The sequence below is a fragment of the Conger conger genome, chromosome 11, assembly GCF_963514075.1.
Source record: "Conger conger chromosome 11, fConCon1.1, whole genome shotgun sequence".
Taxonomy (NCBI): Eukaryota; Metazoa; Chordata; class Actinopteri; order Anguilliformes; family Congridae; genus Conger; species Conger conger.
In genome coordinates, this window is record NC_083770.1 from 24,615,727 (window position 1) to 24,628,286 (window position 12,560).

Consider the following 12,560-nt stretch of genomic DNA (forward strand, 5'->3'; position numbering starts at 1 on the left):
AAAATGGTGAGGTCTTGGATAAGCTTGTTGGCATTATCAAGGGAGACTTGTCAAATTTACATAATGCAGATTGTTGCTGTTGTTGTTTCTGTGAGCCTAGTTGATAAAAATGTACAACTGGTATCATAAGAAGTATGATGTTAATAGTCACATTTCACACCCAGCCTTAACAGTCAAATTATCAAACTGGGTGTAAAATGTGTAGGCTGTGTAGGCCTGAGCTGTTACTTACTGTATTGTCCTAATACAATAATATGTGATTAATCAACCTGAGCATTGGTGAAAGACTTTAGATCAAGATGACTTAAGTGCTGTTAAATTTGTACAATAAAATATTTACAGACTAAAAACATGTACATACTAAAAAAATGGCCTTTTTTATTTCTGTCTCATGACTTGTTTCTGGCACCAACCAGAGTCTACGTAGTTTCTTTATAGGCTAATAATTTTCACGTTTCGGCGTGTTTGTGTTATGATGATGATGATGATTATTATTAATGTCTAGTCAGGTCTTGAGTAACTTTATTTATGTTTTTTTGTGTCAAATATTTTGTTAAATAATTTTTTTAAAGATATATTAAGTTAACCAGTAATTTCTCATATAATTAAATGTTGATTTTCTGTGGTACCAAAGCTGGTATCGGTACAAAACTCAAAGTTTTGGTAGCAGAACAAGACTACAATTGAGATATTAGGACCTATAGAGACAAGTTCAGAAATAGCCTTATATTTCATTCTTGCTGAACTGCAACACCCATTTTAGAAGCAACTTTCCCAGGAGGTCTCCCATCTGGGTGCTAAAACCTGCTCGGCTGCAGCCAATCAACAGGAACAGGATGTATGCCTACTGGCAAAGTGAAAGACAGCAGACAGGGCATTTCAATTACATAATTAGAAGGATGTTTTATGTTAAAAAGGAATGCTGCAAGAAAGGTAAAATAAAAATACAACTTGTAAATAAAGAACAGCAAAAACCGAAAAGGTTGTTTCATTATATTTCACACAATGGTCTTCTGTTTCAGCCTGAAGGATTTTTATAAATTCTATGAAGTCATTGGCTTAAAATGGAAGGTAGGTACTTTTCATCTTTTGTTTTAGCTTTTGGTGTGTGTGCATGAGTGTACACTTTCACTACATCATGGTTCCATGTTCTCCTGTGTGTTTTTGTGTGTGTTTTAGGCTCGGCGTAGTGGAGAGCATTGGTTTGATGACCTCCCCCACACCACTTTCCTTATCTTTAAAGGTGACTGTCTCTGTTTTGGTGTATGGAAATAAAACTTATGCTTTATATAGTGTCCATAAGTGTGGATTGGTTTGGTAATATGCTGGAGTAGAGGATGTATATGCATATGGGAAAGGCTGTTTGGCATTAAAAGCCACTTTTCCCCTTCAAACAAAATGGTAATGGAACCTGTGATATACCGTTCTCTGTAATTCTGCATTTGTTGATCATAATGTACAACAGCATTGTTACGATTGTAATTCTATTACAAAGTGGTGGTAATGCACTGCCCTGTGATTTAATGTAAGCTACCTCTTTTACAGGCATAAATGTCCTTGTGAAATCCAAGGCTTTTCAGTATGCAATGTGTAAGTGTCATTTTGATTCATTCATAAGGTTTCACACTCCTTTTGTGGCCGAAAGTTATTCCCCTAATTTAAAACTGTAACATAAAATGTCAACTATTAATTAATTGTATATTAAAAATAATTGATGTGGTAATGTGACTAAGTGACTTGATGCCTGCATCAAGGCTGATTTAAACTGAATTAGTTACAAACACATTTTGGAACAAGAAACAGTATAGAATAAAATATTGCTATGGGTTATTAATGAAAAAGAATATTTGTTCTGATAGTTGTGAAACACATTAAAATACATATTTTGGTAATATACTGCCCAAAATCAGTGAAGAATTGAAAGTTCCTTCTCGTCCCTAACAGATGCTGTTGTTGCTGTCAACGGCGTGTGGATCTTAGTTGAGACGTACATGTTGAACAGTAAGATGGGCCACTGCTGTGCATAAGTCATGAATGTTTTTCATGAGTAGACCATTCATTTCAAATTTATTTAATATAAATTCCACTTTTACAGATAATCCTACAAATATGTAGCAATTTCGTCCACCCTCTGCAAAACCACTGAAATTCCCCCGCTTACATTTTCATATTTTGTAATAAACTTGTAACTAGGTATATGCAGCAGATAAGGAATTGTGCCTTTTATGCTTCAAGTGCTTGGGGCATATGCCACTGCTTCTAACTAAATCTGTAATGCCCCTGTACAACATTTAAAAATACTGCAGCATGTCCATGGCATTAAGTAATCAAACTTAACACAAGTGTTGCTTGTAAACATCTGTTTAATTAGTGGCTTAATTACTTAAATTGGGCTTCATTACTTAACTTATTGAGGTTGTGCAAAGGGGATAATTGTTTGACTTAGATCAGGATCAAATGTTTGTATAATTATGAACACTATGGCTTAAAACATTTGTAGGAATGCAGACAAGGTTGCCAAGTGTTATACACTCAGTGAGCACTTCATTAGGTATTTTCTATATGTATTGGTCTTCTGCTGCTGTAGGCTATCCACTTAGAGGTTTAACTTGTGTGTTCAGAGATGCTCTTCTGCATACCACTGTTGTAATGCATAGTTATTTGTGTTACTGTCACCTTCTACCAGTCTGGCCCTTCTCCTCTGACCTTTCTCACTAACAAGGCATTTTTGCTGCTCACTTGATGTTTTTTGTTTTTCGCACCATTCTCTGCAAACTCTTGAGACAGGTGATACTGAAACTACCCTTTCTGGCACCAACCATCATTCCATGGTCAAAGTCGCTTCACAATTTAACAATTAATTTAAACAATTATGTAAATGTTCAAAATAGGTACAGTGAGCCCATTACATTTGGGACAGACATATTTTTTTTGATTAGGCTTTGTAATCCACAATTTGTGACTTGTTATCAAACAAGTCACAAGTGGTTAAACGACTTTTATTTAAAGACATTCTTATAAGCTTTGCATACATAGTCCCACCATGTTGGGGCAATGACTGCTTAGTCCTGTATACATCACCAGGTGCTGTGCATCTTCTCTGGTGATGTTCTGCCGGGCCTGTACTTCAGCTATCTTCATCTCTTGCTTGTTTTGGGGGCTAGTTGTCTTAAGTTTTCTCTTCAGCATAAATGTTCATTTAGATTCTGATCAGGTGAATGACTTGGCCAGTCAGAGAATACTGTGTTGTTTTGGCAGTATGTTCAGGGTTATTGTCTTACTGTAGGATGAAGTGCCATCCAATTAGTTGGGAGGCATTTGCTTGAACTTTCGCAGATCCCATCCTTCTGTACACTTCATAATTCATTCTGCTGCTGCTATCAGCAGTTACAAAGTAAACATAAACAAAGCAACTACATTAGTTAATACCAATTCATGTAACCTTATTTTAAAGTATTCCCAAATGTTTGGGGCAAGTTGCATGGAGGTGAAAGTGAAAGTACCATTGCATACTTACCTAGCACCATGGTGGTCATTTTTCATTGTATCTTAATTTAATACAATTTTGGGCAGATGATGGCTTAAATATTTGTATGAATCTGGGTAAGGATAAAAAATGTCAGGAGTACAATATGTGCACATGTTTTTAAAAGCTGAGATGTGAAGAAATGTTTTTCTTCTTAATTAAAATCCTGCTAGCTGCTGTTCTAGTTGCATTTAAGGAAGGAAATAGTTATGAAATTTGATGGTGAATGACATATTTTAGCTCTTTATTTCTTAGTTGCAAATCGTTGTGGTCTTATGAGCATCTCCAGTCTAACACAAATTGTCATTGATAAATGTCACTGTTTAAGTATAATTTCACTACCATTGGGTTAGCTAGGATGAATGCTTCTTGCATGTGATGATTCAATCCTACATCCGACAAAAGGGTATTTACATTCATACTTTACGCAGTTCAGTCCAGATGGCTTTTCACATATTATCATTTCTATTCAACCAAGCTTTCCTTCCGATAGCTCTAGACACTTATGTCTCGGGTCATCTGTTGGCTGACATTTATATTTGAAAAAAGGTACTGAAACTGCAGACAGAAACAGGATGGTGGGGGCTCTTAAACACAGATCGCTATTTTATTTTATTTTTTTAACACAAATAAGAAACAGCTGAAAAAATACAAAAAAAATATCTAAATCCAACATATAACTATAAAAAGTCCAAAGATGGCCGTACGGATATCTAGTGTCTTGGCACCTTTTTATCTGTAGTTGATCTAATTCCTTCATTTTTAGGATACTCCCTTGATGTGAAGATCATTCATGTAGCTTATACTTTATCTTTTGTTATTAGCTATCTTCTGTTGTATGTGTTTTCTGTTTGCACAGTAATTGTAATGGTTATTTTGGTTTGCATGCATCTTCAAAATAAAATGTATATTAATTCTATATTAATTCTATAAATGGATGCACATGGTCAGCAACAATGCTTAGGTATGCTGTGGCATATCAAATGATGCTCAAGTGTTATTAAGGGGCCAGCAGTAATGTCACCCTGCACCCGTCTCCTGTGGAATGGTGAAGTTGAGCAGGTGTGGGCTTGGTTGGTATGATGGGAGGGCTTCTGGGAAACCTAAGTTGTTCCTGAAAGTGGTGTTCGTGTGGGGCGATATTCCCTCTTGTCTATTAAACCCAGGGCACCTCTGCAGTGATGGGGACACTGTGCTGTAGGAGGTTTTGTCTTTCGGATGAGACGTAGAACTGAGGTCCTCTCTCATTGTGGTCATTAAGGATCCCATGACACTCATTGCAAAGAGCACAGGGTTTCCCGCTGTCCTGGCTAAATTCCCAGCCTGCCTCCCCTGATTTAATTCTCTCCCTCTCCACCTCAGTTGATGTGTGGTGAGTCTTCTGGCACAAAATGGCTGTCTTCCATCACCCAGGTGGGTGCTACACATTGGTTGTGGTTGAGGCCAGGTCCCCCTCATCACTGTAAAGTGCTTTCAGTGAGAAAAGGGATACATAAATGCTAGGAATTAATAATAATTATTAAATGTGTGCCAACAAAACATTCCCTTCACCATTACAGCACCTCCACCAGCCTGCACAGTTGTCACAAGGCAGGGTGGATGCAAGCCAGGTTTACCTAATATTTTGACCCTACCACCTGCATGTCACAGCAGAAATTTAGGTTCTTCAAAGGCAATATTTTCCCAGGCTTCAATCATATAGTTTTGGTGATCATGTGCCCATGGTCATGGTCTTCTGCTATAGCCCATCCATTTTAAGGTTCAGTGTGTAGTACATTCAGAGATGCCCTTCTGTACATCACTGTTGTAAACGGGTGTTATTTGAGTATTTGTGGCTGTGCTGACAGGCTGTGCTTTAGGCATATACAGTAGTTAAAGAATCTTCACTTCATGGAATTATTTTTATGCGCCTTTTTGCTAGACTTTTGTGTGTACATTTGTGTACAGTACTGTGTGTGAGGCAGAACGACCATAGTTATGTCACTGTCCAAATACTTATGGACCATGTGTGTGTGCATGTGCACATTTTCTTTAGGAGAGTTTTTTCCCCCCTATCTTCCGATACTGCAATGTGTGGTCTATACATTGTGACAAAGTGAGAAATGGCTGAGATTCTTGTTTCCGTAGGCTGAATAGGAAGATGCCCAAATATGAATGTATGAGTGTTGAAAAGCTGGCAGCTTCTGATTTCCCAGCTCAAGTTAAAAAAATGTATCCATCAATGTGCCAAATGTAACTTCCTTCAGTTGTTACCATAGATCATCTGCAATTAATGAACCAGCAGTCACTATTCTCAATCACACTCTAAGCCTGTTCAAAATCTTAATATCCAGACATTTCTGTATGTGTAGGCTTTTCAATACTGAAATAATATAGATAATGTTTTTCTCATATTAAGCTGTTCCTGTAAACTTGTTCCATGTGGTTAAGGAAGCTGACATTACTGGTTTGGGATGAGAGGGTGTGGCTGTCTGCACTTTTCTGAATTGATAAGAGGTTGCAAAAATATGAATGATTTATGGATATAATAATGTTTTTTTGGGGAAAGGGGGAAAGCATTGAAAAATGCGTACCTTAGTCCCAGGCTATCCATAGTGGGATAGAGCAGCTGTTAAATGAATTCTTCTTTAATGAGTCCTCACCAGAAGTCTCTCACTCTCACTCTACAGGTGGATTCTCCTGGTCACGATCTGTACCCTGGAGTTACATAGTCTTCCTAACAAGTATGTTACCTTGTTTCCAGTAGGTGAAACCATGACCCCCTCTAAATAAGTATTGTGATTTATTTGTGATAATGATTATGACACCCATGTTAAAATTGTATTTTTGACCTACAGCAGGATTCAGTCAGGTGTGCATATCTATTTAGAGTAGGGCTCTCCACAAATAGTTCAGTTTCAGTGGTCAGGGGCTCACATTTTCAGCTGTCTGAGACTGTGACCTTATGACATACAGTGGTTTAGAGGTTTTTTTCCCCACACGATTGCCTCTACAGCAGGCATTCTCCTGTTCAGACGGAAATACGGGTGGCAGCGGATGTCATTTTTTCATCATAATGAGAGCCTATTATTCTGTGTTGATGAGAAATTGTAGTTGATGTCATGCTACGTTGCTTTTCGGGGTGACTAGCCATCTTTAGAGGAACACTTAGCTATGTGATTTGGGGATTTCATTTGTATTTGGGAAAAAAAAGGCCGTTATGTTTTGGTTTGATTTCACAGGAGAACTAACTCTGCTAACGTATTTTTTCTTCATATTTCCGGTTCATTCGGCTCCGGCACTGCACAAAAGCTCTCAGGTGCAGCACCTAAGTCTTATAATGGCGGGGAGAATCCTGTAATAGTAGAAGTAGAGAGTGTCCAGTGAATGTGAATCAACAGAAGATGTCTCTCCCTTGTCTCTCTCTTGTCTTTCTGGTGTGCAGTTTATGGGGTGGAGATGCTTTTGAAAATTACGGGCCTGGGACCATTAGCTTACTTCAGCTCAGGATGGAACCTGTGAGTTTCTTCGCTTTATTAGCATTGAATGTGACTCGCTTCTTCATTGAAAGTGAATAAGTAGACTTGGATAGAGCTCTGTAATTGTTTGTCTACAGCAGGGATAATCACATTTTTATTTAATAATGAACTGAAGGTGCTACTGATTGGCCAGACTATTCATACCTGACTCCCAGGTAAAGGGAGGGTGGGAAACCAGCAGTTCTTGGTCTTTGAAGACTGAGTGTTTCTCAATGTCTGTACTACTTGTCCACACTTGTGGTCTTGTGAACTCGTAAAACATTATATTTAATGGCCCAAGTCCTGTTCCAAACCAAGAACACAATGCCGGAGTGTACTTGGACGACAGAGAAGGGCAACAGACAAGGCTGTTCTAGGCTATACATTTTAGATGTAATGTGTGCGTGTGACGTGTGGTTAGATTACCGCTACAAAACTAAGTAGCAGCCCTTCCTGACCACTGATTGGTGTATCTAATTTATTTGTTAAATTGCTTTAATATGGGTTGGGGTCACCTGCAGTTTCCAATTGTAGACAAATTGTAAAATGAGGTGTCAGCACTTCTTTCAGAAAAAATCCTCAATATAAATATGTACAGAGGGTGTCTAGTCCTTGGAAATGAATTTGGAGTGATGCTTAAGGGCAGCACTCTTCTCTGAAAAATGTATGAAATTAAGGGAAAGATAAAAACTTGATGAGTTTCAGAGCAAAGCTGATGATCTCCTGACAGGAGTGCTGTCCTCTCCATGTCACTTGTACACAAATAGTATCTGACTTAAAATATGAAAGTCAACCTTGTCTCTTTCATCCACTGTCCTCTAGCTACAGCGAATGCAGTTTGCTTCATTAAGGATTGCTTTCTATACACACAGAAGTCTACCTACTGCAACAGGGGATAGACTTGGCTATCAATGCATCCAAAATAGCGGCAACAAGTTAGCCTAGCCGTTTCGAGCATTTAAAAGTTACCTGCTGCAGCACACAAGCCCCCAACAGCATTACAGCAGAGGTTAGTACTGGCTACGAGTTTGCAGAGCCAAGTCAATACACTGTTGTTATAACACTGTAGCTATATTTGGAACTACATAACATTCATATTTCTTGCCTCATTTTTGTTCTTCGAAATATTCACAGACATCTGAATCTAAAAAATAATTTGTGAGTTTGGCTCGTATCATCTGCCATTGTGCAATGAATGGTGGGAATGGAAGTCCCTTCTCGTTCTTAAAGGATGCATTTAATCGACCCGTGAAAAAAGGGTGGATCAAGATCACATCTGTGCATTTTATCTGTTCTTGGTAGCTTGTGAACGTGAGTATTGGAACCGTACTTCAGCCATGAAAGATGACATTGAACAAGGACAAGAACAGATATTGAGAAACACAACATGTTTCTAAAATCTTTCTTAGAATTAAAATGAGGTGAGAAATATGTGTTAAAATTGCTTAATTTCATCTTGTTACAAGGTATTACAGTTTATTGGCTCAGTTAACTTGTAGGCAGTTTCTAGCCTCTGTAAATGGCCTGTAGCGTAGTGGTTAACCTACATGACTGGGACCCGCAAGGTCGGTGAGCTAGACCCTTAACCCTGCATTGCTCCAGGGGAGGATTGTCTCCTGCTTAGTCTAATCAACTGTACTTCGCTCTGGATAAGAGGCTCTGCTAAAATGGCATTAATGTAATGTAATAAAGCGTAACCATTTGTAGCGTAACCTTATGTCACAAGCACGCAGCACATTTCTAATGCATACTGTCCTTGTGTTTTTGGAAGTGTGGTCTCTCATAAGGTTGTACTTCACAACAATGCAAGTCCGGACTTCACGTTTTTGGTATTGAGAAACACCCTGTGATTTGATGAACCCTGATCTACAGCAATACCACTGGACCTCTCCTCCTTTTATCCAGGTTTGATTTCTTCGTCACGCTCTCTGCCTTCTTGGGTCTGATTGCATTGGCCTTCAACATGGAGCCCTTCTACTTTATTGTAGTTCTACGCCCCCTTCAGCTGCTGCGGTAAGTCTGAGTGCCACCCGGCTTGACCAGGACTAGCAGCTCTCTGCATTTTCAGACTGACCACATTTAAAAATCTGCTCAGAAACGGAGTTTACAAATGAATTTATTTTCCCAGATGTCCTGTTTTGTTTCACAGTGATAGTCCTGTCATACAAACTCAAGACCATTATGCATTATGCATAATGACACACATTTCTCCTGAAATTCTTGCAACACAACAGTGTGTAAAAATTATTTTAGTTGCCATGATGGATATAGCAATTTTCTGGTTTGATGTTACCTGCAAAGTCTCATCAGTGGAAACCAATCCTGGAGTTTTCCCACTGGGGGCTACAACTGTCCTCTGCATTTTGACTTTTGAAAGTTTATGGTCTCACTCTGCTTTGAGTAGCCAAGCCTACTCCCATGAAGTAACCTGCATGCCAATTATAATATTTGCATTTTGCATATTTGCACAAAGCTTTTAACCAGAGCAGTAGGTGTGACATTAGCGGTAAGAGCTGGTTGGTGCCTTGCATGGCAGCCAATCGCTGTTGGTGAGTGTGTGTATGTGTATGAATGGGTGGGTGAATGAGTAGCATCAACTGTACAGCACTGGATAAAGGCGTTATATAAATTCCATACCTTTACCATAAATAAATGTGTCATTGGTTTATTTCTTTGTCTCAAACCAATTTTTTTCATACGGTTTGGATCTGGAATGCTTTTGACTTGTATTTGAGCTGCGAGCAACTTAAACAAATATCTTTGTCCCTGGTTTTTGGTTTGGAAACCAAGGATGATTGTGCTGCCACACTTGTTAAAATTAACTGAGACAAGGACACGTGCATAAATCTTCTGATGGCCTCAGACATTTGAAGAAAGCATCACTGCAGGAGCAGCTCCTCAGACATCAGAAGGGAGCATCACTGCAGGAGCAGCTCCTCAGGACACAGCACCGATGCCTACTAATTGTTGCTTTGCTTCTTTCCCAGGCTTTTCAAAATCAAGCAGCGATACCGCAATGTCCTGGACACCATGTTTGAGCTGTTCCCCAGGATGGCCAGGTAAGAGGACCTACAGTGTGCATCAGTGTGTAGCAGTGAACACCATTTTGTAGCAGTGTGTAGCATTATGCGGGACATTATTGCTACTTCTGCTGTGTGTTTGCAAGCCCTGGCTGAGTACAATTCTCTGAATTTATTTTCTTTTTTAGTTTGGGACTGACTCTCATCATCTTCTACTACTCCTTTGCCATTGTGGGGATGGAGTTTTTCGCAGGGGTCATCTACCCCAACTGCTGCAAGTAAACTGTCTGGTTTTCCTTCATCCTAGACGTGTTATGTCTTTCTGGCCTTACTGGAACCTCAAAAGAAATCTTACTTTCTTCATTTTAGTGGTCGCATCTGACCACTGCATCTTTGTTCAATCATACCTTAACTGACCAAATGAGACCAAAATTGAATGTTTTGGTCAGATACAGCATTGGCATATTTGGCATTGAAACTGAGATGCATAAAAGGAGATGCGTGTCACACACATGGTGAAATTTGGTGGTGAGTCAGTGGGGGTGTTTTAATTCCAGAGGTCCAGGGGCACTGGCAAAACAATGGTATAATGGATTCCACCAAGTATCAGGCAATTTCGTCTGACCGTCTGGTTGTGTCTACCTCAAGACTGGGACTTGGCTGTCGGTGGACTTTCCAGCAAGACAATGACCCAAGCATACCTCAAAATCCACACAGTACTAACTACACTACACATGTATCTCTCATGTGGTCCTTCCTCACAATCTTTCAATCTTTTCTAGTACCAGCACTGTGGCAGACTCCTACAGACAGAAGAACATCACCATGGGCAACAACACCATCTTAGATGAGGGCTACTACTATCTCAACAACTTCAACAACATCCTGAGCAGTTTTGGTAAAAAATAATTCTGAAATTGCAAGATGAGAAAATATCTGATGCAGTATTACCTTCTGTCTGCAGTGTTTACATTTGCCATATACATTAGCCATATATTGATCAGCAAACTTTCTTAGCATTATTGTGAGTTCTAGTCCTTTGATTCCAATCAATATTTAGACTGGTTTCTCATTCATTTTAGACTGAAAGCCATCTGTATTTCTTCATTTCAGTTACATTATTTGAGCTGACGGTTGTCAATAACTGGTACATCACAATGGTAAGTAGATTTTCTGTTCCCTGTTCATTTCCTGAATTCTGGAACTTGTCACAGGTAATTTTGTCATGTGAAAGCGCAGTGGAAAGTGATTGTCATTGTCATCCACACACACACACACACACACACACACTCACACACTTCTTTTACCCTCCTCACAAATCCCATATGCCCACTAATGCCACTATTATTTCAACTGAGTAAAAAAGATGTTGCATGCATTCCTGATCACTAGGTAAAAATATAGCAGGCAACATAAAAATATAATAGTCACATTTTCATCAAATCAAATAGTTGTTGTCAAAGGTTCCATAAAAACTAACAGGAGTTAATGCATTATCTAACATGAACAAAGAATTAACTAACTCAACTATTAACAAGGCATTCTCTGCCATGTTAATTCAATGTTATTACAGTGAAGTATGATTTGTTCCCCTTTTGGTCATCACAAGTAATGTTTCATATACAGACAGGAAATGCTTTAGCCCATCACACAGATGCCTATTCTGGCCAATCCTCACCTATTTATGTAGTGTTCTATATAAGGCTTTATAACTCTGGATGTGAGCATCACAGAGACTTTGAAAATGAATTCAATGAAACAAGTCAACACTTGTAACATTTAAAATGGTAATCTTATTTCATGTATATTACAAAAATAAACTAATGCATAATAATAAACGGAGAAAAATAAATTGTGCAAGCATGAAATTCTCCTTTATTTTGCACTAAAATACACAAATGTAAAACCGATAAAAGGTTTTCTGGCTCATAAGCTCAAGTGTGACCACAAGTGTGCAAAATCTGAGGGTGATATGCAGAAGTACAAAATATCTATAGAGCAAAATGTAAGCAGTGTATCCTGGTGTCTCTCAGTGTCTCCAAATCTAACCAAAATGGTTCAAATGTGCTTTGCTGTAAATAATATATTTTACTATTAATCAGCTGCTTTGACTCATGAAACTCACTTTTGCATCATGTTCAAGTGGGAATTACTATTCATCAGTATATCAAGGGGTCCAAAAACCTCTCCGAAGATGAGTACAATGTTTTTTTTGTCCGTTATAAAGCATATAAAGTGAATTTGCCAGTTATGATGGTCTAAGATGAAACATTGATATTACTTTGAAAAATAATGTAAAAGCATTGTGATACACTGTGCTACATATACTACCGAAATATGTAATAATTCACTGTAGTACATTTTTCTGTACCCGCATTAGATAATGGCACAAACCTCTTAAAAGACTCTCAATTGAATTGTGAATTATAACAAAGGAGGCCTCTGCACAACAGTCGTATGTTAATAATTGAAATGGTACTTGCAGTAATACATACAGTGCCATGGAAGTGTTTGTTC

At 38.5% G+C, this 12,560-nt stretch overlaps 1 protein-coding gene across 3 annotated transcripts in view; it reads left to right on the top strand.

The window, feature by feature from the left end:
- Nucleotides 1–12,560, top strand: part of LOC133140958 (two pore channel protein 1-like) — a 35,035-nt gene that overhangs the window by 15,500 nt on the left and 6,975 nt on the right. For all 3 annotated transcript variants that reach the window (XM_061261284.1, XM_061261285.1, XM_061261283.1), the window contains exons 12-22: nucleotides 1,023–1,071; nucleotides 1,180–1,243; nucleotides 1,546–1,590; nucleotides 1,945–2,001; nucleotides 6,196–6,249; nucleotides 6,951–7,023; nucleotides 8,929–9,036; nucleotides 10,011–10,082; nucleotides 10,232–10,321; nucleotides 10,826–10,941; nucleotides 11,157–11,203. In XM_061261284.1, coding sequence (XP_061117268.1) covers nucleotides 1,023–1,071; nucleotides 1,180–1,243; nucleotides 1,546–1,590; nucleotides 1,945–2,001; nucleotides 6,196–6,249; nucleotides 6,951–7,023; nucleotides 8,929–9,036; nucleotides 10,011–10,082; nucleotides 10,232–10,321; nucleotides 10,826–10,941; nucleotides 11,157–11,203 — 775 coding nt within the window. The remainder of the gene's footprint in view (nucleotides 1–1,022; nucleotides 1,072–1,179; nucleotides 1,244–1,545; nucleotides 1,591–1,944; nucleotides 2,002–6,195; nucleotides 6,250–6,950; nucleotides 7,024–8,928; nucleotides 9,037–10,010; nucleotides 10,083–10,231; nucleotides 10,322–10,825; nucleotides 10,942–11,156; nucleotides 11,204–12,560) is intronic.